At 38.7% G+C, this 22,983-nt stretch overlaps 1 protein-coding gene across 1 annotated transcript; it reads right to left on the minus strand.

Moving 5' to 3' along the window:
• Positions 1–1,002: 1,002 nt before the first annotated feature.
• Positions 1,003–17,807, minus strand: si:dkey-119m7.4 (uncharacterized protein LOC560629 homolog). Its single transcript, XM_063495934.1, has 10 exons — positions 17,457–17,807; positions 16,032–16,135; positions 15,737–15,891; positions 13,717–13,885; positions 13,198–13,321; positions 8,664–8,770; positions 5,386–5,597; positions 5,162–5,270; positions 2,495–2,707; positions 1,003–1,230 (listed from the first exon to the last, which is right to left on the minus strand). The coding sequence occupies exons 1-10, from the start codon at positions 17,805–17,807 to the stop codon at positions 1,149–1,151; spliced, it is 1,626 nt and encodes a 541-aa protein (XP_063352004.1). The 3' UTR covers positions 1,003–1,148.
• Positions 17,808–22,983: the final 5,176 nt, after the last annotated feature.

A 22,983-nucleotide genomic window follows, 5' to 3' on the forward strand; every position in this document is an offset into this window, starting at 1 on the left:
CTGTGCCACTCCTTAGCAAAATGCAAATGACAGCCTACTTTGAGTTTGCTAAATCAGACCACTAGAAACAAAATTCTCTGGTCTGCTGAAACAAGGATTGAACTAAAAGCCAAACATTATGTCCGGAGGAAACCATTGTGCAGAGAAACTCCCCAGTTGACTAGATGGAGGTTCTGCATAGAAGAATTGGAGAAACTGCTCAAAAAAGCTGCGCCAAGCTTGTAGCATCATACTCAAAAAGACTTGAGGTTGTAACTGCTGCCAAAGGTGCTTCAATAAAGTACTGAGCTGGATACCTACTGACATGTTTTATTTATTTTTTACTTTTAATAAATTTGCAAGAATTTGAAGCAAACTTCAATTTGTCCCTTTGCTTTTGTGTGAAGAATTCTGAGGTGAAAAATTAATTTAATCCATTTTGGAATAAGGATGTGACATGACAAAATGTGGAACAAGTGAAGCAGTGTAAATAGTTTCTAGACTGTAAGTCCAAAGCCATATATCTCTCAATAGCATGTTCCAAGCAGTATGTGCTCACAGTCACACTCATGTAATATGAAAGTATGTTCAAAAAACTTTAGCAGAAATATTCAGGTATGCTTTAATGTAGCGAACAGGTGCTGTGACTGTTCAAATCTTTCATTGAGTGCATCTGCCATGGCACCAGTGTCTTGTTGAGGACTCCAAATGGATTTCAGAATAAACTTTTTCCCCTGTCCCGTATCGAGCAAGTAAAAAAAAAATAATAAAATAAAATAAACAATAAAAGGTAAATCAAATGGACCATTACGGCAAGGCTGGGATGGTCCATTTGGTAAAGTAAATCCGTTGGGCATCTTTCTTCGCCTTTAGACAATAATTCTGATGGCAAAAGAACCAAACGGGACAGGTTTAAAAAAAAAAAAAAAAAAAGAATAAACCTTTCCAATGTATAACACTTGGTGAGACCATATCAAAACAACAAAAAAATCTAATATAACACACTGACCTAGAAATGTATTTGAAAACAAATGAAATAAAAACTGTGATATAAATCTTCAGAGTTAGGGTGACTTACAGGACCTAAGTCTCATCATGACTTCCACTGGAAGCATAGACTAGACCAGTCATAGAAAACACACAGAATGTCTGTGGTCTGTGGTTGTGTTTCAGTCCATACTGGTGTTGCAGATGTTGATGGTCTTCATAGAGTTATTGAAGATGGCTGGCTTAAGACAGCTGTCCTCCTCACTAATAAAGGAAAAAGAGGGCACTTTTTAGAAGGTCATAAAAAAATCGCTGCTTAGCATGGAATTTTGGAGAAGATGCCCTCAGATCTACAGGCACATATAGACCCTGCAAGAGGAAGAAAGTAATGGACTCCTTGATAGTGCTGGTGGTATTGATGCTTTTTTTAAAAAAAAAAAACAACAATTTTAATAGAATTACCTGACATTTCAGAATTAAACAAAAAGGGCGTTTTCAGGTAAAACAACATGGGTTAATAATTTAAAACTGTTCTGAAGCAATGGAGGTTGATTCTACTAATTCCTACAGGCGTTCCAACTTTACTGGATTACTTACACCCCCCTCTGTCTTTGTAAAAGCAGTGTTGGAACACACTGTGGTACCATAACTTCGTGAGCATCAGATGAACAGTATTGTACTATAGAAGTAGTGTGTTGCTACAAAAATGATGGGAAAAAGGCAATTAACAATGGAAGGGAAACAGACCATCATAACACCTAAAAATACAGGTCTTTCCTACAGAGAAATCGCAAAGAAAGTCAACGTGTCATTGAGTACAGTTTCCTTCAACATCTAAAGGCACAAGCTCCCAGGGCTCTGGTAGAAGACCTGAGCTTGGATAGGATAAAGAGACCGTCCACAGGGGCGAGAGGGAATATATATATATATATAAAGCCACTTTTCTTTTCTAACTTCCTGGAAGTAAAAGTTCTGGTGGCCGAGCAAATGTACGTACTGGTACGTACATTTACGCACATTTATTGATCAAAGAAAGATCTATACCGTCATATTTAATTCTCTTTTTCTTCCCCATGATTTCATACCTGTTTCTTGACACTGCAGATAATAATTCTGATAAAACATGGAATTGCTCACAAAAAAGATGCATGTGCTGCTTCTTGATGTGGCTCCAGGCAACACTGTAGCCTCCTTGGTGCAGCAAGTATTTGATTACATTTACTTACATAGCACTCTTATTTTGCATCTCTAACCAAAAGCAAGATGAAATTGTCTGAGACCAATTCTCAGTTCTCTTTCATTTTGCTGGTATTACTGGCTTCAGAGATGACCCTAACCTTACCCCTAGGCTATGTGAATATACATTTTTTGATCAAACTGTTCTCCTAAGTTTTGGCAATCAAAGTGACACAGATCAGCAATAATTTTCATTATTTAAAAATGAAAATTTTGCCTTTCTTCAAAATATAGGGTTAGGATCAGCACCTATGATGATCTTGCTCAGGTTAAGTCAACAGTTAAGTCAAACCTGTGATTGGATCCCTCAACGTCTTCAATGCTATCAGGCAGCGGCCTGTTGGCCGTCTCAGGAAGCAGCATTGTGAGGGCTGAACCCAACAGGGGACAGAGGCCACACAGAACCATGGGAGCGTGAGGACTGATCCCCCTCAGAAGGTACATCATGGGAGCCAAGACGCCACCAGTGCGAGCACACATAGAGCCTATACCAATCCCATTTTGTCTGAAAAATACAATGAATACAAAGGGCCCGGTTACAGGTGCTTATTATGGATATCAGCGTGATCTCTGTCTACACTTTGCAACCCCTGCCATAAAGTTTTGAATAAATTCTGATGAAATCTATTAGGTGTGTGGAGTTGGGTCATGTGAATAATCCATCAAGATGTGGTTTACATCCACTGACGTCTTCAAGGTCAACATGATGATTTATTGGAGAAAAAAAAGGAGTCATACCTTAGAAACTATGTATGTATGTATTTATTGTCAGCACATAGAAAGTACTGTATAAAGATTTAAAATATCATGTCACATTTGACCTCTTACCAGTCCTTCAAGGTCAATAGAGTGACCTGAAATTCAAAGTGATAATAGTGCTATTTAAAACTATGCTTCTTACCACCACTGTTTGCACTGACAACAGTTAAGCATAAAGGGATGATATATACTAAATATTGCATTACTTTGGACCTCTGACCTCTTCTTCAAGGTCAAATTAGGTCAGACTTTGATGAAATATCTTTTGTCTTTAAAAATGTAAATTCTCCAGCCTTTTTTGTATTGGTAAAATTTAGGAAACAAATACTAGTGTGTGGGGATTCTAAATATCACATTATAGTTTGCATCCAGAAATCATTTCCCTTAAAAGTAAGTACTGTACCAAGAGAGAGCTGCCTTGACAGAGGTTTGCACTCTCTGAGTGCCATTGTTGGTTAATGATTTCTTATCAGACAATGTCTTTATGGCATTTGTCTTTTCTGTGGGGGGTCGTTTCTGCACTTAATTTCCATTACAGCTATTGCTTTCTCGCTCTCACTTTCACTCTGTATTTATAGATAGTAATGTATACCTTATATTTTCACTTACACTATTCCACCTTTCTTGTCTGTGAACACTCTTAATAACAAACATGTAATGTAAATCATGCATGAATCCATCTTAGTAAATGGAACAAAGCTGGATTCTTGCAATTTAATATAGATATAGTGATTTCCTTATGCGTCAGAATGAACACATGTTTGTAATACATGACAACAGCATTCACAGGATTAAGATACAGCCAGCAATGATCATAAAGACATTATTTTAATGATATCTAAATAATTCCAGTTGGTATTTATGGCAACAAGGTAAATCTATAAGTGCTTAAATTCACCAGATCACCAGAAACCTATATAGGGTTAGGGAGGTCGGTTTTAGGTTATAATAATGTTCAGTCCTGTGGGATTTTCATCTATCTAAAGTAGGGATGTTAAACTCGTTATTGGCCTTAAAGTCTCTTCCTGCCAGTGTAAATATGTTCAACTATACATTAAATCCTCTTTAATAATAGTATGTCTCAGTTTTTCTACATTATAAAGAAATGCTGATGTAATAGCTGAAAGAAATATGTTAGCACAAATAAAAAAGCTATCAAACATAACCCAAATGCAGTCCAAAATCTATGTCCTCCTTCACATTTTTCCTGTCATCCTCCCCTTCCAGTATCCTGTCAGCCAAATAGAAGTCTGTCCGGGGCTTATGTTTGATACGCCTGAAGTAAAGGAAAGCTTTTAACAGGAAAGTTGCAGCGTTTTAACCACATTCTAAACTTCGTTAGCAAAACCAACTCTAACACTAACACTAGTTAGTCAGATGAGTGAGATACTTTAAGTATCATGGGATAGTTTTTTTAAGTTTTCCTAAACCATGCCGTATTAAATTTAATCTAGCACTTCCGAAAAATAAATGTAAACAATTTCAACATTAATCATAATGGGACAAGTCTCAAAACTGCTCTGCAGACAGTTCGACCAGTAATCCTGTGTGCCATACATCTAAAACCTGGTTTGCTGTTGGTAAGTATTTTGGCTAACGAAGCCTTTCTATAAGCCTGATAAGCCTTTTACCCAGGCTTTGATATAGTGATGTAGTTAATGAAAGAACTCTTCATGGGCTGAATAAGTGGATTTTTGGATGAGCTAACAAAGAAACACCAAAAGTCATGTTTCCAAGTTAAGACTTTTTAAACATATATATATATGTATCTCTCTCTCTCTCTCTCTCTCTCTCTCTCTCTCTCTCTATATATATATATATATATATATATATTTGATTTAATTTATTTATTATAATATGGATTATATTATATATATCTTCAGATACACATGTTGATGTTTTTTTCTTACCTTACCATGGTAATACAGGTAATACAGTCAAAAACTTGGAAAATTATTCCAGAAACAACTTGCCAAAAATGTTTTGTGTTTCATAAAATACCATTAGGTAACAATCACTGACTGCCTCCAGTCAAACTGCTTTTGTGGCACCATTAGCAGCTGCCTTTAGAAGACTCCACAGTTCTGATAATAACACAGCCTGTTTAAGTGAAATTGCTAGCCAGAACATGTTTAGCTTTAGTTAGTGAAGGAACTCTTTGTGTTGTAAGACTCCAGGGTGTTTGGAGGGTAACACTCACCTTATAACAGTAGGGAACACCTCAGCAGAATACACATAAATAATAGACAGAGAGGCTGTGATTCCAAACTTTCCAATCATGGCCAAAACCGTTCTGATGACAGACAAATCTAAAAGAAGATAAAAGGATGGCGAGAAAAGCTGTAGACTACATTTTTAGAACAAGTAGGGCAAAGAGTTAATCATACACAGTCGAGCTAAGATGTCCTGAGCGTGTGTTCTTACCATCGGGGATGAAGATGGTGAGCAGACAGGCAGTGCCTCCAACTGCTAAGAAAGCTAGCTGGGAGATCTTACGGGAGCGGTTCAGGGTGAACAGGGTGATTGTGCGTGCAGGCATCTCAACCAGACCAAAAATCATCTGAGTCAGGTATATATTCATTCCAAAGTCAGAAATGTTGAGGGACAGGCCATAGTACACAAGGACATTGACAAACCTGAGAATGTAGGAGCAAAGAAAGAAAGAAATGCTTCAGCTTGGAGGGAAATGTCATGGTAAATGTCATTCCTTTGATACCTTTGAACGTATTACTTGTTGTTCATGGAAAAATGAGATAATTCCCACTGCTGTTAGTCTTTGAGATAAGTGACCAAGAAGTGACTGATCCAACTCTCTAAATACTAAGGAAAGAAGTGCCATGCAGTCCCAGAATTCTCTTTTTTCCCCTGTCACAATCTGACAATAGAAAGAGGCAGCAAACTGAAATGTCATTTGTGACACCGGCGACAGGTCACCGGTCGCTTTGTATTATTCTGATTCAACCCCCATTTTTTTCTCTTGCGAGCATGTGAGTAAGTTCTTCAGCAAAATTCTGATCTCAACACAGCCAACTAAACCGCTTTATCTTTACTGACCATTCGAAAACTCGAGAAAAAGGATCTAAAGCATCAACAAAGTGGAGCAACTCATGGAAATGTAAACTGTAACAGCATTTTCCTTTTCATAACCTGCTGATATATTTAGAGTTTTAACAACAAGGCTGATCTTTGAACATCACAACGCTGGAAGGAAAACCTCGTTAGGTTGTTGCTGCATGAAGAATGTAGAATTGCTCTTTAAAGATTATGAACTCTGTTAACTGATCAAAGTCTGTTTAAGGTTCCGTATAATTTGGTTTAAATTAGTAATGCACTTTGCTGTATTGCAGCCTTTAGTATGATCACAAGGGATAAGTGACGGTTCAGTTCATTTCTGCTGTGTTACTGAGGAGCACTAAGTGGGGTTCGCATCTAAACACTGAGCAGGAGGACTGAGTGAAGAGTTTTTAGACAGAGAGTTTTGACATAACTTTGAGCCAAAGTGCAGATTACATACTTGTTCCGATAACCTCTCCCTCCTAAAAAACTCAACTCTCCTAGTTGCAGCTGTAACAAACACAACAAGCATAAGACATAAGTTGTTTTTTTTATTAGATGTTTTGAAATTTGCAGGGAATTGTGTGCCACATTTGCGTGACTCATTTAGTCACAAACTGAGACTGTGTTTCTTTTGTAAATCCAACTGCTTTTTAAAGTCAAAAGGAGGCTTTGTGCTGCTGCAGACGTTAGTGGCTCTACATGTTTCCCTTTTCTCTAAAATTCCTACCTTATCTTTCACGCGTGGTTCTCATTTAAATGCCCCACATAAAACAATGGGGGTAGAACAGGTTGTGGTGAATTAAGTTGCGCATTTTGTAGTCCATCTTCTGCACATTGTACTTTCTGCATCATTTTTACATTTACTGGCTGTAAAAATCAGCCTGCAGCCTGCTTGGAGTAACACTGCAAATCCACTTTGGTACAATTCACTGTTTGGTACAATTAAGCAATCACCATCCACGCCAGATATGTGGCCAGTATGAAAGAAATGCAGAGTAAGGTCAGCTGATTCTGATTATAGCATCAAAACAGCAAATGGAAAAGCTTGAAGTGACAAAAACAAAGAGTTTATTGCTCGGGCACAGATGACTATCTCGTGTTTCGACAGGAACAGCGACTAAAGCAACATCCGCATTTCAATTAATAGGAAATGCATCAATAAAAGCTATTTGATGACTGTGATGCTTGTGCGATAGGGCAATATGTATAAAAAAACACAGGGTTAACTGTTCCTCATCTGACTGTCAGTAAGAACTATCTGTAAACATGGATATTTTAGCAGGGCTGCAGTGAATAAACCCCTTATTGCACTGATGGATTCACATTTGAGAATTCCGTGGTGCGAAAACCAAAGGCACTCATCCTTAGTCATGAAAAATGTGATATGACAGGACATCCTTTATATTTTTAACAGGACATTTAGCCCTTAGGAACGATATAAGTCTTAATGCTTCACCTCAACTGTAAGTAGAATCAAACTAGTTCCACAGGCTCGGATCCTGGTCCAGTTTTTCCTTTTTTTCCTGAGTGAGAAGGGTAACTGCCAATTCCTTTTTATATGTGGAGTTTTTACTATGATATATCAAGTTTAAGTTCTGAGTACTAATCCTTCAGGCTGGTTGATATTATATTTTGTTGTCTTGTTAATAATGATATTTCCACTGTAGCTTTTCATAATCAGATTAGAGGCAGAAAAACAAACTGTCAAAAAGCAAAATTCCAGACTGTCGGGAATGTTGAAGAGCCACAAAACTCCAAACTGCTTCCTCTATCTTTTTAGGGCCAAAAGTAAAACTGTGCACACAGTGTGGTGTGGCTTTATTACTCGAGGGGTTTTTCCAGCTTTAATGTTGTTTTAACCCAGTGAGCTAATGAGTGTTTCACTGATTATAGATAAGCTCTCTGTGACTTGGTTCATGGACTGCACATCCCAGCTAGTCGTGGCTTGCTGTTTTTCGCAACCTGTGTGACATCAGTTAGCAAAGATGTGCCAGAGATGCTATCAAAGTGCATTACATATAGGTTAGCAAGCCAACACTACTATTAGCTGATAAGCTCACAGTTCGACCTTAAATATTTAGGTGCCTGACTGCTATTTCAGCTGTTCTCTTTCTACTGTAAGTCTATTTTAAGCCCAGTATTTTTTTGCTAGCCAAAATTTCATTTTATGTCCCAGAAATACAGATTTACCAAAATTAGCTCGCTGGCATTAGCATGAGCTAAGTGCTAATATTCAGCCATGTTATGAAGTATATCAAATAAGTTTGATTTATTTGTTTGTTTTGAGTTCAAATTCAAATAGGTCTTACATGGAGATTTTGTTCAGATGTTACATTTTTCCTGGATAAATAAGGCTCGAGTATTTAGAAGCAAGACAAGCTTACTCATTTGTTTTTCCCATGGTCATTTTTTCTGTTGTTGTTTGAAATTTGATTGAGCTTATAGCACTAATTTGTCCTTATTGCTTTCCCAAATCCATGTTTCAGACAGACTCTTCAGCCCCTGTTGAGAGTTTAAAAGGTCCCCTTAGACAGGACTGAAGGCCGACATGCAGAGATGGGGATGTGGATGATAAGCGTGAACCCTCAGGAGCAGTCTTGTGTTGAGTCTGACTCTGACTGAAAAAAACATGTGCTTATACTCACCACAGATAAAAGACAATCAGAGAGTGCTTCCTCATTCTTGGTGTTCGAACAAGGTCAAGGAACGAGTGTTTGTTCTTCGCCACAGTTTTCTCTTCGGTTTTACAGACCTGCTGTGAAACGAGCAAGACAATAGGTATCAGTGTCTGTGGTTGAGGGTGCAAAATATGTTCAGTAGTTCTGTTTGAATAGTTTGCATGTTTAAATGATACCCACTTATCAAAAAACACATGAAAATAAGTAGTGGCTCCTGAATAACAGAGGAGGATGAAAATAGAATACCAGTGTCATAGAGGGAATATTCTCACTGCTAATAAAAACTATGCTTGACATTCATTTGTAATGAAACATTATTTATCTTTGCTTCTAGTGCTTTAATGATATCTGCTCTAAGCTGTGTTTAATTACCTTCCTACCTACAACACTACAGCTGAGTGGAAAGCCACGTCTGTATAAAGAGCGTAGCATGAGCAGCACGTTAGCAGAGCTGTCTGTGTGGAAACAGTTATGTTTAGTAGCACTGAATAAAAAAAGAAATGCACAAGGTGTAAAAATACATTGAGATGAGCTTCTGTGCAAATCCAGTAGTTGATTTGTGTTTTATTTTTACTGAGCCTGTGCACTTTTCCAGTAATGGTGAAAGACGGCTGGCTCCTGCTGACAGATGACGCTGTATGTGTGCTTGTCTGAAATTGATTCACACAGACTTTTGACAAAACCTGTGAGTCTCTGAGACCATGAGCAGGGCTTCAAATTTTAGTCAGTGATTTCTTGCATTGTAACATGAAAAAAAATGGGAAATGTGCGGTTATATGACCATCCCAGCAGCTGGTTCACATAAACCTTAGACTGCCATCGGGACACAAAGATTTACTGCACATTCAATAAAGTCAGAGATATTTCATGGAGCAGACGCCTGTGGTTTTTGTAGTTTTACATATGTTTTTTGCTGAAACTGCAGATGACAGTGAGCAAACAAAAAAGAGATTCTGTTTGCAAGTTTTCTTTTAAAACCTGTGAGGTGTAAGTAATGACTAGATTTTGCATATTCTACAGGACAAATTCAGTTCTAACAAAAGATGAAGAAAAGCTCCACAAGATGCTTAGATGTTAAACTGGGTTACTTCAGAGGCAGACTTCTCTCTACAGGCCAGATATTTCTAAAGTTCATATTAGTGTATATACGTTTATGGAAGCCCGTTTCCGCCACAAAAAACAAACAAACAAAGGATCCATAACTCGAAATTTCGAGTTATTTTCTCAACATTTCAAGTTATTTTCTCAAAATTTTGACTTATTAGCTCAAAATTTTGAGAAAAGTAACTCGAAATTTCGAGTTAGCACTGGCAATCAGTAATCTACGTGGATGACATCATTTCCTTGTTACCCGGAAGCTGAAGCCCTCAGGTACAAATGCTACAGCTAAGCTACCGGTATTACATCCAGCCATGAATGCACAGATTGCTGATTATTTTCAGCGTGGCTTCAAAAATGATGAAATGCTTGTGTTATTAGCTGAATCACATGGCGTTACTATCAGCAAACGTACTCGCGAAAGCGCCAATTTGTTGCGATCCGGTTTTGAGTGCACGTTACTCTGCGCCATATGCTTCCGGGTAACAAGAAAGTGACCTCATTCACGTAGATTACTGATTGGCAGAACTAACTCGAAATTTCGAGTTATTAACTCGCAATTTTGAGAAACATAACTCGAAGTTTCGAGTTAACAAGTCGAAATTTCGAATTAGTAACTCAAAATTTCAAGAAAATAACTCGAAATTTTGAGTTACAGATACTTGTTTTTGTTTTTTTTTTGGTGGCGGAAATGGGCTTCCATATACGTTTGATCATACTCATGCAAAATGGGGAATTTAAAAGCTCTTGAAATGCCCTGTATTATAGACACCCCATTAATCCCAGGGCCAAAGAGCACATTTACTAGCCAAACTGCATTTTTAGACTACCATTAAGGAAAAAAGATGAAAACAAAACACCTTCAAAATCTGTAGTTTTATTTTTTTTCTAATCTGACTCCAGGAAAATGTACACTTTCAAGAGCCTACTGCAACTTTAATAAAGAACCTTAAGGGCATCATGTCTGTGCAGTGTACTATGCAGAACCAAAAAACTCATGTTTTTGCTAGACTTGGAAGTTTTATTAAGCTTCTTAGCACTAATTAATGCTGTAGAGTTTAACCAAACTGATAGCTGAGCACTTTACCCCCTTGTCAATTTAATCCTCCAAAACGGTACTATTCAGGCTTCAAAAAACAAAGTGCAAAAAGCAGTGGGTGATGTTAAAGTGGCTACATCCACGTTCAGTGACAAGTTGTTGGCAACCTTGCAAAGTGGGGACAACTTGGCACCTTCGTCCTTTTTTATCAGCATCAGAGGAGCACCATTTAAGTCTTGTTCACACAGGGAGTAACAAGATCACACAGAGTCAATGAGTTTCAGCAACTTCCAGTGAAGATGGGAAAATAACCACTTATTGATGCGAATTGGGCAGGTAGGCGAGATAACCTTTTTCAGCAGTGGCTCCTTGCAGGATACTGGTGACTTACAAATGACGGAGTGGTAAATACATTACAGGGGCAAACAGCGACTGAACATCAGCTAGCGACCAACCACAAAGACTTTATCTCTTCCACCAGGTATTGCCATGACTACAATGTAGCATTGTTGTACTTCATTTCTGTTGGATCAAATTTGGGAAGTGTTTTTTAAAACTAGGTTAATGCCATGATCCCGGGTCATTTCACCCAGCGTTTTAAGTTTTAATATATTTTACTGTTTATGGTTTATGTTTAAGTTCATTCGGCTATCTAAGGTCATTTCTACTATGCCTAGGTTGCCATTATAGTTCATTGTTTCTTAGATTCCCCTTGTGTCTTCAACCCTGTGTTTAAGTCTCCCTCGCCCTTCATGTGTTTCATGTCTGCGTCCCGTTATGTTTGCTGTTTTATTTTGAAGAGGTCTAGTGTCCCATGTTCATTGTGTCTACTTTCACTTCCCCAGTGGCATCATAATGTTTATTCCAGTCAGCTGATTCCCCATGTGTTTCCACTTCCTTGATCATCTCCTGTGTGCATTTGATCTTTGAGTCTTCATTCATTCGTTGTCCGATCGTCTGCTGTCCTGCCACGTTATGCCATATTTCCAGGTCTTTGTGGATTTGTGCCAAGTTGTCACGTTTAAGGTTTTTTTCATGTTTATTTTGTCCTTGCCAGGTTTTTTCATGTTTAGGATGTTTCATGTTTTCTTTCAAGTTTTGCCCAGTTTTAGGTTATTGCTTAGCTTCAAATTATTTTTGCCCTTCTATTTTTCGTACTGCTCAATAATGTCATAATAAACGGCAGGTTTTCTGTTAGAATCAAGTTTTGTTTTTGCGTGTCTGCATTTGGGCCCTCCTCTTCACTCCACACAGTCTGCATCCGCACACTGTGACAGTTAATAATATCATTTTTCTTTGTTGTCATAAGGCTCATATAAAAAAAATAACATTTGCTGTAGTTTGTCAAAGCTCACCCCGGAATAGTGAGAGAGAGACAGATTTAATTACATTTGGAAATTTTTCCACGTGTCTTTCATCTGTAAGGCCCAAGACTGTTTGCTTTGGCAAAACAGTTATGCGGCTGTTGCTCACTGAATTTGGCAATTTTTGTTTTAGGTGTTTACTTAAAGCTGAAATGAATATCTGGAAATCTATAATGATCATCTAAGCACTCATGTAGGACAGCTACTTAATGAAGCTACTTAATTTGATGGGACTGTTAATAAGGCCAGTGCTACATGTGTTACTAAGGATACTAAGAACTGCTTAGTCAGCAACATGAAATGGCAAGTTCCATAATTTCAGCTCACGACAGGAAGAGAAACTTATTTTTTTAAGACTCTATCACCAAAATGACAAAAACATGCTTACTCACTTCCTTTCGGTGGTTTCTAAATTTGCTATGTATTCGGTTTTTCAACATTTTCAAACTTTCAAGGTTTTAGTGATGCATCCCTGATTGTACTTTTACACTTGATAAGATTCCAGACATCATCAGTTTATTTGCAGTACTGTGCATGTTAGGGAGACCAAAAAGACAAATGCAGTGTCTAATCAATATGAAGAACGAAGAGTCCAGTAACAGAATGATCTCAGCTTTAGACGTATCTAAATATTTAGAATGTGACAAACTGGTTTTTTTTAATCCTAAAACATTAATTTTCTGAGATCTATGTCATACAGGCTAATCCTAAAATTTGGTGGTAGGAAAAAAAAAGCTTTTTAGATCTTTGATGAACAAACTAAATTTTTATGGTCTCTTAAATTTTTCAATGAGTTAGTTTTTTAATGACATAGAGACCTTAGTGTGCAGTAAGACCATGAGTAGTAGTAGTAGACTAGTATTAGTAGGTTTAGTGGCCCACCATCAGACATCTGTCAGCACAACACTCAATGTCAGTTTTGAGTGTTTGCTGTTTGTTATTCTATAATGACAGCTGTAGAAAAAAAAGCTCATGTGTAAGAGACAGAATTAACCTGTACCTGACACATCTCCAGGTCTTTAATGAGGGGCTTCCCGTTTATCTGCGCTGCCTTCTGGATCAGTTTCCATGCTTCTTCTGTCCTGTCATTGGCCATTAACCAGCGAGCAGACTTTGGCAAAACCCTAAAAAATATATTACAGATAGTTGTTCTTTACACACATACTTGACTCTCAGTGCCTTAATTGGAAGCTATGACTTGTCACATCACCTAACTCTCAAAGATCTTAGTAGAATTCAGCTATTATTGACTGTAGTTTTAAAGTATTAAAGTGAGGGACAAACAAGAAGAATTCAAAAGTAGGTCAGTGTGTTTTTCTGTAAGACCACAATGGCTTGTGAGGAATTTGATATAAACCACAACAGTGAGCATTGGCTGCAGGTTTTATTTTCTGAACCACAATGTTCAAAAACTCAGTCTGTTGTTGATTATTTCCCTTCTTTCTTTGCTTTGTGATACTTTTACCAAATCATTTTTGGAAACTAATCAAAATTCTAGGCTGGGCTGCTCCACACTCACCAGATGTAGAAAATAAAGAGGAAGCCAGGTGCGGATATAGCCAACTGCAGTTTACGCCAGTCTCTTATGAGATATGCCACACCGGCCAGAAAAATGTAGCCAAAGCCAAAGAAGTAGTCTGTGATTATACCCGCCAACATCCTCTGTTTTGATCCGGTCCATTCTGTGCCTGTGCAGTAAGAACACATTAATACACAAAGCTTGACACACAGTACAAAATACTGTATGAAAGATATACCAAAATAAATAAATAGAGCACTGCCCTCAAAACATCAGTGAAGTCTTTGATTAAAACTACTTTCTATTTTAGAAATGTCACTGTACACATACTCTAGTACTTTTTTACAAATTTAACCTGCATGTGCCAAAATGGTGGAGTGCCACCATTAAAACTGTGGTTGAGCCCAAGTGTTCATTCTTGTTAAATTAAAAGTGAAGAAACTATTTTCTCCCTTCATAACATCTAATGGTAATTATAAATGCAGGTTTTAGTTTAGGTTTATACTAGGGCTGGGTATCGTCACTGATTTCTAGAATTGATTCGATTCCGATTCACAAGGTCCCGAATCGTTTTGATCCACGATTCGATTCAATTCGATTTGAATTGGGGAAATTTTGCCTCAGACAGTCAGAAATATTATAATTCTGATCACGTATCAGTAAATTTCCATATTTTTATATCTATAAAAAGAAAGCTGACATTTGCGAGACTTAGTCAAAGGTGTAAGCATCACAGCAGATGCCTTTGTGTCAAAGTAGCTGAGGATAAAACACAGAGAAACATGAAGGCGACTTTCCTGGCCTGGGATTTTATAAAAATATTCTGCAGTAGATCAAAAACGAAAGAAAACCATTAATCAGCATATGAACATTACCTGATGCTGCTGAAGTGAAGCAGAGCAAAGTTACAGAGGTTTGATTAGACACACAGCTAAGCGTTTTGCAATTTTGCATAATTTTAAAAAGTTTAAATTTGTTCAGTATTGAACAGCAGAAATAAGGTTTTCTTTTCGGAAGTAAGTAAAAGGAACAACAACAAAAAACAGCGGCCGACAGCGCTGTAAACAACAGTAGACTTGTGTGTAATAAGCAAGCGAATAATGCAGAAAACAGATTTTTAGACGGGAAACTGTTCTTGAAGTACACACAGAGAGAGAGAGAGAGAGAGAGAGAGAGAGCTGTGCATGAAGTGTGATTTTATCGTGGTGGAAGCAAAACAGCGAAAGTAAGAGGGAATTCATGACGATGTTTATGTGAAGCGTAATTTGGATCTTGTTTTGCTGCTGGTTCAGTCAATATTGTTTGGAGAGAGATAAAACTAACAGCTTCTAAATCTAGCGCAAAAAGGACGTAAACACAAAGCACGGACCGCCAACGCATCAGAATCAGCGAGCTGTCTTTCAGCCCCAACCGTGACCGTGCCGTCACGTGAGAAAGGCGACATCTCAATGATTCTGATCCGTGTTTACATCTTTGTGCAGAATCCGTGTACCTGCACTCATTTACTGTTTTAGCTGTTTGGTGGTTGTTGAAATTTTGTGCGGTTTAACCTGAGATTCTGGCATTTCGGGCAAAATAAATTTATATTAAAAAAATCGATTCAGGATTTTAATGAATGGATATCACGTTATCTAAGCTAGAATCGATTTTAATTGATAAATTGATCATCAAAACCCACCCCTAGTTTATACTGCTTTGTAATCTTGTAAGCACTGTGCACCACATTCATTTATCTTCAAAGTAAAGAAGGAGAAGCAAAAACTGTACTTAAAACCACACCAGTCTAGCCAGTATAGATAATGTAACATATTTTTGTAATGTGAGAAAACTTTTCTTTGAATTCCTTTCTTTTAATTCCTTTGAACAACAACAAGTCATATAAGTTGATGATCTTGGTCAAAGGATAATACACATATTGTGCTGATCAGAATTTTTATCTGCACTATTGACACTTCAACAGTGAAGACATTTAGCATCTTGTTTAACTTCGGTTTTCGTGTAACCACTGCAGGACACTGACCAAGGACAAAGGCATTCATGATAACACCAGAGATGGATGTTCCAACCATAAAGCGAAGGGCAGTGTAGATGTAGAAATTAGGTGCGAAAGCAGCAGCGACTCCAAAGATAGCCTGGCTAGCCAGGTTGACAAGGATAATTATCCTGCGACCGTATCTGCAACAAAAGATTTCAGAAGTTAGTCATTCCAGTAAATGAAACTCAAAAAATTCTACCACTACAAAATCCTAAAAAAGTAAAGTACTTTGTATTCACATCAATAGTGCTCTGAAATGGGTATGCTATGTTTAACTTACTTATCAGCCAAGTGTCCAAACACAACCGCTCCAACAAGAAGGCCAAACATGTAGATAGATGAGCCCACATTGTTCAGGCTGGCATTATCGCACACCAGGTCCCACTAGGAGGAAGAAAGGCAAGATGTTTCATGAAAACTCTTAAACAGTGGAAAACAGGAAGGCGAAGTGAGTGGCACATTGGTACAAATGTTTTACTTTGAAAGCGATTGGAGACAATTCTGTGATTTTAAACAGCTAGAATACAAATTGATACCCACAGTCACCCTAGACAAAATCTTTACTCAAGGACATGCTATCTCAGAAAGACTGGATGTGATCATCATGAAATTCGGCGAGATAGCAGGAGACGTTCATGTCCCTCACAGAATAAGGTCTAATGATAGTGGTGGCACTAACATGAATTTTTCACATTTTTCTAAGAACTCGGGAGTCATTTAAAACATTATAGCACTCTCCCATAAATTTGAATTCAGGATTCTTTAAGTTGGGCAGCACAGTGATGCAGAAAGGTCACAGCAAGAAGCCCTAGGTTCAAATCTGACATCTGGTTGGAGCGTTTCAGTGTGAAGTATGCATGTTGTCCTCGCGTTTGCATGGGTTGTCCACACAGAGTCCAAAGACATGCAGCTAGTGGGGTTAGCTTAATTCGTGATTGTAAATTGGCTGTAGGTGTGAACGTAAGTGTGAGTGGTTGTTTGTTTCTCTGTGTTAGCCCTGCGACAAGCAGGTGACATGTCAAGGGTGTACCCCTCCGCTCCCTCTATGGCAGGTAGGATAGGCTCCAGGCCGACCGTGATTCTGAGTTGGGTAACAGAAAAAAATGGATGGGTGGATTCTTTAAGTTCTGTGTGTCTCTTGCTCATTGTCTCCGACTGGATATCTGTGGTAGAGAGAACTCTGCAGCCTTTCATAAACTTTGTAGTTTTAACTTTGTCTCAAGAAAAGGTGCTAGAGCATTTGTTTGTAGGTTTTAGAACTAACATTACAGACCAATGAGGTCCTTCATAGCATAAAAAGCTAAAATGCTCCAGGCCGACATACATCTTCTAATCGAGTGATGACTTGATTGTCCTAAATCAACTGCAGATCTCTTAATTTTCTGCTTAGTTACTGTATTTACTGGAGATGAATTGTGTCTTACTCACATGTGACAGTGCCCTGTCCAGTTACATCATTTTGGTCATGTAACTGCTGCTGCTCCCCGCCCCTCACGTGTATGTTTCAAAAACATTATCAAAGTATGTAGGGATGCCTAGAGGGCCATGCACTGCATGAGTCCAGCTCTCAACTGTAACCCCACTCAGCCCTGTCTCAAATGTCACCAGAGGCCATTGTAATAAAAGTGTTAAGTCTCTCCACATTCCGTATCTGCATGCTGAACACATCTGGGTTTATCCAAGAGGCTGCTGGATTTTCACTCACCTCAGTTACTATAGTGTTTTGAAATGTGTCCTTGCTGTACTCCCAGCCCTCCTGGCAGCTCACAGTAGGATGTCCATTGCCAAGAGATTCAGCACTGCTGTGGTTTAAAGGGACGTTGCAGGACAGGCCAGGTTGTCCATCAGGAGTGGTTAGAAGGCTGAAGTTTGAAGAGGCTGGAGTCCCCGCTGAGAGCCCGGGAAAGCGGCATAAATGAGGAGGGACTGCCCCGGTGAAGACTGAGACCAGCATGTGGAATGCCAGAAAGATCTGAGGTAGACAGATCCACACATATAAGATCTTCTGGAACTTCCCAAAGCCTCCGATAACAGAGAGGATTTCATCAAAATTCATTGTGCTGACTGTTGGTGAATGCACAGTTAAAATCTGCCTTATTATAACTAATCGGATCTAATTCAGAAAGTCCAAAAGAGCTCCTAAAATGAAGCTGGAATACATGCACAAGCAGACAAAGCTTCAGTCAAATATCTAAGAAAAAAAAGGCTGGAATTTATGCCTGTGCCAGGCTGATGATTAACAGGCAGAGTCACTCTCATTCATATGCAGTCACACCTGTGCTGCGCCGCACTCCAACAGCAACCTGTGGCTATCTGTAGGAAAGTGTGCAGCTCTCTGAGGGTGATCTAACCTCCGAGTGATGGGAGTGAACCAAAACAGGAGGGAGGAGGTTCCTCACTGTGGGAGGAGCTGCTGTGTAGTGAAGACTGGGCTACTTGCCTTTTGTCTCTCCGCCCCTCCTCAAAAAGTTTCATAAGAATAAATTAGGTAACCCGTTTTGACTTTTTACCAGGAATTTGTGGCTGTCTCTCCCAGTTGACAAACAACTTGATTCAGCTGAATTATTTGCCCAGCATTTCTTGCAGCAATAAATGTGGATCAAAAAAAGTTCTGTTTGTTTATGAGAAAACCCAGAGGCATCACATGGCTCTGCAGTTTCCTGTATTTCAGTTGTCAGACTAGTTCAACTTGTTGTTAGTGTGACTGAAACGGATAGACATTCAAACAAGTACTGAGTGATGGCATGTGGGGGGGGGGGGGGGGGGGGGTCCTTTGGTGGTGAAGCAAAGAAGCATTACCTATTTCAGAGCACTATCGAGGAGGAATTAGAGCTGCTTTTTTATGCTATTCCATCACTAGTAGCTCACCACTTCCCAAACATATCCAGTCATCTCTTGGCTTGTGCTGCTGATAGTATAGTTTAAAGAACCTCGATTATTTCTCCGGGGAATCCTCATGTATAGTAACTTATATGCACACCATAAAAACCATTCACCAAACTGGAACAGAGCTCCCAGGGGTAATCTGAGAAGACTGGCATTCTTTGATTAGGCGTGGGGCTCCCGACACTGTCAGTGGGAAGTACAAGAAATTACTTCAGGAAGAATAGAGGAGTAGTTTCATAAAATGATCAAAAAAGACCAGAGGCAACTCAGTACAAGACCTGCTACTGAATTCTAAGCAGGAAATACAACTCCGGCACTATTACATAAATGCTACTCGTCATTTTCACAGAAGGAAAAAGTGGCGTAAACAACTTTAATTTTTCAAGAGCTTCTAACAGTGTTCATTTCTGTGCCACCTGCACTGCCACTCATTCCACATTGCAGCACCATCTTGTGGTTACATGGAAATAAATGGAACTGTACAAAGGTGCAAAGAATCAATATATTTTCAATACTGAAGCTTTTCTGTAGTCAGTGTGGACAGTGTGTCTAATTAATTGTGTCTGCTTTGAATGGTCGACCCCAAATATTTAAACTCTACCAAGTTCAGTATTCACCTTTTCATCTGTCTCGCTCTCATTCTTAAACATCTATCATACCCTCAACAGTTTCATTCCTCTTCTCGCCAGAGCATACCTCCATGTATCAGTACATGTCTTCTCCATTCCTGAGATATCCTTTCACTTTCCAATGTTGTGTTAGCCAGTCTCCATATCTCAACAGGTACATCTGGACTAACTGCCTTTTCATTCATCACCCTTTTCATAGCTGCCCCCACGTCCTCCTTACTAATCCTCTAGACGTCTTGATTCTCTATCTTTCCTCCATCCGCATTACTCTTTCTCTCATTTTCTCATTGTTTTCTATGTAAAATGTATGTAAAATCAGAAAGCATTGATGCTAATTATTTAACATCTATAGGTAATTAAGAATGGTACAAAGAGAATATATCAAATATTGAAACAGAAATTTGATTGTACATTTATAAAAACACACTGTAAGTGTTTACTGTATTTATGTATCTAAACAAGAAGCAGTTCAGAGCTGATCCCCAGTGTAATCCCACCCCCAGCTTAAACCCATCTGTAACTCCTACCATGCACCCCACAAAGCAGCCAAGGGATATTTGGATATTTTGTATAAAGCAGGTTATTGTGTGTGTGGATGATGTGTTGTTGAAGTATGTTGATTGCCAATGAAAATATCATTTCACCTTTTAAAGGTCAACAGGCAAGTAGCAACCCACTTAAAATTCATTTACAGCTTTTTCATAGAATGTCTGTTTATTTGAAGCCAAGTTGGAAAGCTCCTGAAAGGAAAAACTGTAATGCCAAACTGTGACAGAATTGAAATGCTTAGGTTTTGAAAATCTGCCTGTTTACCATGTGGCTTAAATAAAACTCAACACTAACCAAAGACAGATCATTCGTGACCAGGAGGGAAAAAACACAACCAAAAAAGCCCTAAAAGAAAAACAAAAACAGCAAATGTTATGACTAAATATTTTTTATCTATGCATATGTACAGTATGTATGTTCTAATTACTATAGGGTTAACTATTCATCATTGAGTCATGATGAAAACTAACATATTTTAATGCTCTTATGGTGTATAAAAAACGTTGCCGGATCAAAAAGCTTTTCACACTTTTCCACTGTGAGAAAGTGTTCCTTTGGTGTTGATAAGAATGTAACTACATTACTGTGGTAGATAATGACAATTTGAACATGTCTAAACTAAAGAAATGTGAATGAACGGCAATGCTGATCCAACACATTAACACCACAACAACAACAAAAATAAATCCACCAGACCCAAATACACCAACTAAATTTAAGATCCTCTAAAATTTTATTTTAAGATATCAGAGGATTACACTCAGTTTTCAACATCATAATACCAGATATCCTGGCCACCATACTGGACCACCTTCAGATCCCCCCTGCCACCTGCTCCTGGATCAAAGATTTCCTCACCAACCAACCTCAATCAGTCTGGTGGAATCTGTCTCCACCTTCAGGTTTCTGGGCACCCACATCTCAGGTGATTTCACCTGGACCCACAACACCATCACACTGGTAAAGAAGGCCTAGCAACAGCTGCACTTCCTCTGTGTCCTGAGGAAGAATAAACCTTGACCAGAAGTTGCTGCTGGCCTTTTACCACTGCCTGGGTGTTTGCAGGGGCCACAACTGTAAACAGGAAGGGTGCTCAGAGGGTAATTAGCTCAAAAACTCATTGGCTGACCTTTGCCAACCCTGGAAGCCATTGCCACTCATGCCACTCACACAGTGGCATGAGTGGCACTCTATACTCAGGACTCTATACCCAGAGAAGTCCTTTTTCACTGCTTCCTAGCACTTTGTTCTCCAGTGTGTGCCTTCCTTTGTTTTGTACATATTCCTCTACTCCTTTTGAGTGTTATGAACATGGGTGAATTACTAGGCCATGGGGGCACATCCCTTGGAACCAGTAGGGGCTGTTACCCTTCATATTTTCATTTATTTATTTATTTTCAAAGTTAAATTACACTTAATACTGACCTGGGTTATATAATCACATGTATCTGGCTAACAACACGGTGAAAGCACAGACAGCATAGATTACATTTGGCCGGTTGGCAAATTGAATTGTATTAGTGGGTCCAAGTTCAAGGCAGGATGGTGGCTTAGCCGGCAGAGAGGGACACTGGCTGAACCCTCTGATGTCACCTGTGGTCCAGGGTTGAGGACTATTAAGACAATTTAAGGCCTCCTGTTAATGACTTTGCTTTAAAGAATGCCAGAATGAGCTCTGCTTTAGGTAGGTGATTTTAAAGCATGCACAGAATGTAAAAGAATAGCAGAAGAAGTATAATCTCAAAGTAATGTGCTATAAAACTTTGAATGCGTAGGTGTGTAGAAAGTTTGTATCCAAAGTGTGTAGTCGTGATAATCCTCCCATGGTTGCAAGTACAATAGCCAGATACTCACAGAGTACATGATATTGTAAAGAGGATTATGTACTAAACATTAGCATATGGAAGTATGCAGTTGAATAAAGGCTCTAGCCATGGTTTTGGTCAATAACCCTAGTAATGCCAGTCCCACTATGGTGCTACACATAAACACTAGCGAATCACCAGCACTATTAAGATTCATTCACTTCAGACTACTACAAACTCCAATTTAAAGCTGTTCTGCAGCAATGGAGGTTGATGAAGCCTTGAAAGCTGGTTCTACTAATTCCTACAGTTGTTTCAACTTTCCTGGATTGGTTACAACCCCCTCTGTCTGCATAAAAGCAGTGTTGGAACATATTGTGGTACCATAATCTCGTGAGCATCGGTCGAACAGTATTGTACTGCATGAAACACCATCATTGGACTACTGAATACTGGAAGAAGGTATTATGGACTGGTGAATCAAAATTGGAAATCTTCGATTTTTAATGATCTTTGCAGAATTAAAATATCGAAGACATTTTGGCCTCTCACTGCTGGGTCCAGACATCCTCCAAACTGAAGTTTAATTATCTACAAAGAAATGAGCAGTCTCAAATTGTTATGGCAGTTTCATTTAAATTAAGAGAGACAGAATATCTACCAATAATCCAGAAAAAATGACATAAAAGTTATAAATTGTTTTCAGACTAAAAATCCAACAGAGGATTCAGGAATGATTTCCATCGCGGTATCAGTAAAAGAGACCATTAATATCTCTACAAGATTTTATAGCAACACGTTGATTACTTGTAGTTATAGAATATATATAGTTAGATTGCGACTAGTTTTTAAAGTTGATAACCATCTGATGACATTCTGGCCTCTCATTGTTGGCAGTACTCATGGTAGTACAGCACGCAGTAGCAGCAATACGAGTATTATCAGTGTTTCCATATGAAGTCTCAAAGGACTGATGGTTTTACGAGAATGTAGGTGGAGAGTTAGCTATGAGAGGAGCCTTTATACTCAGTGTAAATAATAATGGAATGTGAACTCAAATAGATGTCAGTCCACATTAGGTGAAGCACGCAGCTTCAGCACCGCATTAAATAAACAGCACAGAGTGAATGTGTCAACTGAGAAGACTTTTAAACATGAAATTAGGTTTGTTAAGATGTTATGTACAATAGTAGCTTATAACACACACGGTTTAAAGATTTAACCCGTATTTTCATTCAGGTGTGAGTAAGGCTAAGGCTAAGACTATGGAAGTGGGCAGGTTCTGAAGGCTGTGGAGCGACCCAGCATCAAATACTTCCCCTCTGGATCAGTGAAATGGGGGGAAAGGTGTGTTTGAGGAGGG

Source organism: Pelmatolapia mariae, linkage group LG15 (assembly GCF_036321145.2).
Source record: "Pelmatolapia mariae isolate MD_Pm_ZW linkage group LG15, Pm_UMD_F_2, whole genome shotgun sequence".
Lineage (NCBI taxonomy): Eukaryota > Metazoa > Chordata > Actinopteri > Cichliformes > Cichlidae > Pelmatolapia > Pelmatolapia mariae.